Below are 4,491 nucleotides of genomic sequence, written 5' to 3' on the forward strand. Positions count from 1 at the left end.
GTCGTATGCTGTAAAGCCCTGTGAGGCAAATTGTGATTTGTGATATTGGGCTTTATAAATAAAATTGAGTGATTGATACTTCCTGAATTCTACCTCCAGGACCCTACCCCCTGAACCCCTAAATTCCACCAGATGCGTGTTGGTTGCGTCTGAACTCCAGAACGAAAGCGGAGCCGATACGTTTCAGTTCTAGCCAATGTATGTGATTGTGCTGCGTTCTGGCTCCGTCACAGCTCCTGAGCCCTCCGCAACAGACACGCAGGACTTCTATTTTTGCCGGACGCCGGAGTACAACGCAGTAATTCAGCACAGAGCAGATCGTGCGGGGCAGGAAGTCGTGCAAAGAAACAAAATAAAACATCCAGTTAATTTTCAAAATAAAATACAGTGTTCACAGCGGATCATATTTCCTGCACTACACCTTGAAATTGTCATAATGGGCGGAGGCAGGCCTGAAGTCAAGAGGTCAGAGGTTTTCAGGCATCATTTCACCCCGTTGACACCATGGACGAGGAGATGTTAATCATGGAGGTGCACCGAGATGTCTTCCTACTACTCCTCTGGTTTTGTGGTTCTGTTTATAGAAACTACATCTTGTTATATCGCGTGATTATGCATGAATTTGCGAGATCTCGGGGGTCCTCGTGACTCCCGCTGTCCGGCGGGGCTGCACCACACAGCAAACGCAGCCTGTGGGTGTTGACGGATGGCGGAGCACGCAGCGGATAACCAGTGCAGCCGTTCCGCAACGGACACGCATCCAGTGGAATTCCGGCGTTAGAACATCTGGTTCTGACCCTCTCTACAAACTAAACTTGTTTGACACCAATATAAACAGACTTACATCTGTCACTGATCTTCCCAGCTCATGAGCGATCTTCTCCCAGCGACCCGGAGTTCCTCCAGGAAATTTAACCATTAATCTGCTGAGGAGGCTGAGCTCGTCCTCCGTCCAGTCTGCAGTCTGAGGACACAAACACAGAGACGGTGACATAATCCAGGTGTCACACACACACCTATAGTTAAGACATTAAAAGTTTGTTCTCCATCAGAAGTTGTGTCTTTAATCTTAGTGAGGTACAAACTGATCAGAGTAATAACTGATCAATGACATGACACCTTCTTCTTTGCAGCTCTGCGGTCCTGCAGCCAGTCGTCCATTTGATTTTCGATCTCCTCGATGGACGTGGTCTGATCGTAACTCTGACAGGTCAGGTTCTCTGATGACAGCTTGTAAACAGGAAACTCCACCTTTGGCTTCTTGACCTTCGGCCTCTTCTCTCCTGAACACACAGTGGGCAGGAAGTTAAAACAAACACCATTAGGTGCTGTTCTTCAGCTGCCTGGAAGCTACTCATTTAAAAATAAAAAAATAATAAGGTTTACTGGTCACAACTTCCTGTTCAGCTTCAGCTTCTTCCCTCTGCTGCTGCTTCATCTGCTGGTAGTCTTCATAGTACTGCTTCACCTCCTGAAACACACAGAGACCACAGCTGAGACCAGAGACCAGAGCTTAAACCAGGAATGAGAACAAAAACCACAACTGAGCTGCTTCACCTTCTACCTGGACAAGAAGATGGACAGACAGGAAGACAGACGGACAGGTCGTATACCTGGACAGTCGGTGGCAAGTTTTTGATGGACATGTAAAAAGGCGGACAGGTAGAGAGACAGAGAGGTAGCATACCTGGATGGTCTGCGGCAGGGTCTTGATGGACAAGTAAAGAGACGAACAGGTAAAGAGACGGACAGGTAGCTTACCTGGACGGACCTGGATGGTCTGTGGCAAGTTCTTGATTGACAGGTAAAGAGACGGACAGGTAGACAGACAGACAGGTAGAGAGACAGGCAGGTAAAGAGACGAACATGTAAAAGAGACGGACAGGTAGCGTACCTGGACGGTCTGCAGCAGGTTCTTGAAGGACAGGTAAATAGACAGACAGGTAGAAAGACAGATAGGTAGCATACCTGGATGGTCTGCGGCAGGTTCTTGATGGACAGGTAAAGAGACGGACGGGTACAGAGATGGACAGGTAGCATACCTGGATGGACCTGGACGGACTGTGGCAAGTTCTTGATTGACAGGAAAGGAGACGGACAGGTAGAGAGACAGACAGGTAGCGTACCTGGATGGCCTGCGGCAAGTTCTTGATTGACAGGTAAGGAGACGGACAGGTAGAGAGACAAGAAGTTGGAAACTAAGGTTCGAGTATTTGACTTCCGGTACGACTCAAATAGGCCTGAGACGATCAGCGATCAAATCGTATATTGGCGATTGGAGGGTTGCCAGGCGAGTTGCTGGATATCAAGGCGATTGTGAAAAAAAACAAAAAACGGCGCTCTACTGTGCATTAAGAGATGTTTTTTGGGGAAATACATGACTGTCAGAGAAGCCCCGTTTACAAACAGACCTACAATCCATCTCCTCTCTCTCTTCTCAGCGGAGGGGGACCTGTCAGCCCTGCACTGACAGTGACAGGGCGCATCTCTTTGATCCGAAGTGACACAGAGCGTTTGCTCATGCTTCGGGGTCGTTCAATAGAGTAATTGCAAATAAATATTGTTTTAATGTGTAACTGTTGAAATGTTCATAAGGGCTTTCATAAATTCCAACAATGTTGCAGCACTGCCGCCTTTGCAGGTTAAAAGTTAATGACAGCGACTTGAAGTGAGGAGGAGCAACACGTCTCCGGCTATGCAGCTGTGTCGGTACAGACACGCTCAAAAATGAGCATCTCCGGAGACGCTCACTTTTGCATGTGATGCAAAATATTAAAATAACGTCATTATAACACAAAAAATATAAAAATGCGGTGGTAGGGTTAGGCTATAGCCTATACCAATGAAAAATTAGAATAGTATTCGAATTTTAAACATAAAAAACATTAAAAATTCGAATCTGATTTTGGGGGAAGATTGACAGCTCTATAGCATACCTGGACGTTCTGTGACAGGTTCTGAATGGACAGGTAAAGGGGCGAACAGGTAAAGAGACAGACAGGTAGCATACCTGGACAGTCTGCGGCAGGTTCTTGATGGACAGGTAAAGAGACGGATAGGTAGCAAGACAGACAGGTAGCATACCTGGACAGTCTGTGGCAAGTTCTTGATGGACAGGTAGAGAGACAGACAGGTAGAGAGACGGACAGATAGCGTACCTGGACGGTTTGCAGCAGGTTCTTGATGGACAGGTAAAGAGATGGATAGGTAACGAGAGAGACAGGTAGCATACCTGGACAGTCTGTGGCAAGTTTTTGATGGACAGGTAGAGAGACGGACAGGTAGCGTACCTGGACGGTCTGCAGCAGGTTCTTCATGGAGAGGTAAAGAGACGGATAGGTAGCGAGAGAGACAGGTAGCGTACCTGGACAGTTTGCGGCAGGTTCTTGATGGACAGGTAAAGCCAGATGCTCAGCTTCAGAGGGAGGATGTCCTGCCAGTGCGGCCGGTCATCAGCTCTGAAACAACAAACACATAAACAACAACAAAGACAAATAAACCAACAAACAGGAAGTGCAGTGATGTCACAGGTGTACCTGTCGGTGCGGTCCTGGCCGATACACCTGAGCTCCTCTGCAGGTCTGGAGCTCAGCTTCTTCTTCTTCTCTTTCTTCTTCTTACTCAGCAGCTCATCCTGGAGACAGGGGAGGAGTCATCATCACATCACATGACCAGGCCTGCTGGGATTGGCTGAATGAGTGCCTGCTGTGTTCTGATTGGCTGTCTCACCAGCTGTTTCTCCAGGTAGATGGACCAGATGACAGCGTAGTGTCCCACAGTGAGGATGAGGAAGAGGAGGAAGGCTAGCTCAGCATTACTCATTTTCCTCACTCGTCTGTAGTAGAAGACCGGCTGCCGCCAATCAGGAAGTCCATTCACCAGGATGTCATCATAGCTGCACGCACGCACGCACGCACGCACGCACGCACGCACGCACGCACACACGCACGCACACACACAGACACACACACACACACACACACACACACACACACACACACACACACCTGTCACTTACAGGCACGTGTGACCCTGTCCTCTGATTTGTCAGAGACACACAGGTGAGACTCACCTGCGTCGTCTCTCCTCGTCCTTCAGGACTTCATAAATGGACACCAGCTGAGGACAGACAGATCAACTGCTGATCAGATTATTGATTACTGACTGACAGGAGCAGACTGTGACACACTCTGGTCACACCTGAGCTGTTTACTGCGTGTTGTTTACTGTTCGTTGTTTACTGTGTGTGGTTTACTGTGTGTTGTTTACTGCGTGTTGTTTACTGTTTGTTGTTTACTGTGTGTGGTTTACTGTGTGTTGTTTACTGTTTGTTGTTTACTACATGTTGTTTACTGTGTGTTGTTTACCGTGTGTTGTTTGTTGTTTACTGCGAGTTGTTTGCTGATTGTTGTTTACTGTGTGTTAACTGTGTGTTGCTTACTGTTTGTTGTTTACTGTGTGTGGTTTACTGTGTGTTGTTTACTATATGTT

At 47.6% G+C, this 4,491-nt stretch overlaps 1 protein-coding gene across 1 annotated transcript in view; it reads right to left on the reverse strand.

The window, feature by feature from the left end:
* The window catches only part of LOC126383204 (dnaJ homolog subfamily C member 1-like), an 8,826-nt gene that overhangs the window by 2,038 nt on the left and 2,297 nt on the right, over positions 1–4,491 (reverse strand). Inside the window, exons 3-9 of the mRNA XM_050033681.1 lie at positions 4,073–4,119; positions 3,730–3,895; positions 3,537–3,634; positions 3,365–3,458; positions 1,387–1,471; positions 1,120–1,283; positions 845–964 (exon numbers count right to left, since the gene is read on the reverse strand). Coding sequence (XP_049889638.1) covers positions 845–964; positions 1,120–1,283; positions 1,387–1,471; positions 3,365–3,458; positions 3,537–3,634; positions 3,730–3,895; positions 4,073–4,119 — 774 coding nt within the window. The remainder of the gene's footprint in view (positions 1–844; positions 965–1,119; positions 1,284–1,386; positions 1,472–3,364; positions 3,459–3,536; positions 3,635–3,729; positions 3,896–4,072; positions 4,120–4,491) is intronic.

Source organism: Epinephelus moara, chromosome 21 (assembly GCF_006386435.1).
Source record: "Epinephelus moara isolate mb chromosome 21, YSFRI_EMoa_1.0, whole genome shotgun sequence".
Classification (NCBI taxonomy): Eukaryota; Metazoa; Chordata; class Actinopteri; order Perciformes; family Serranidae; genus Epinephelus; species Epinephelus moara.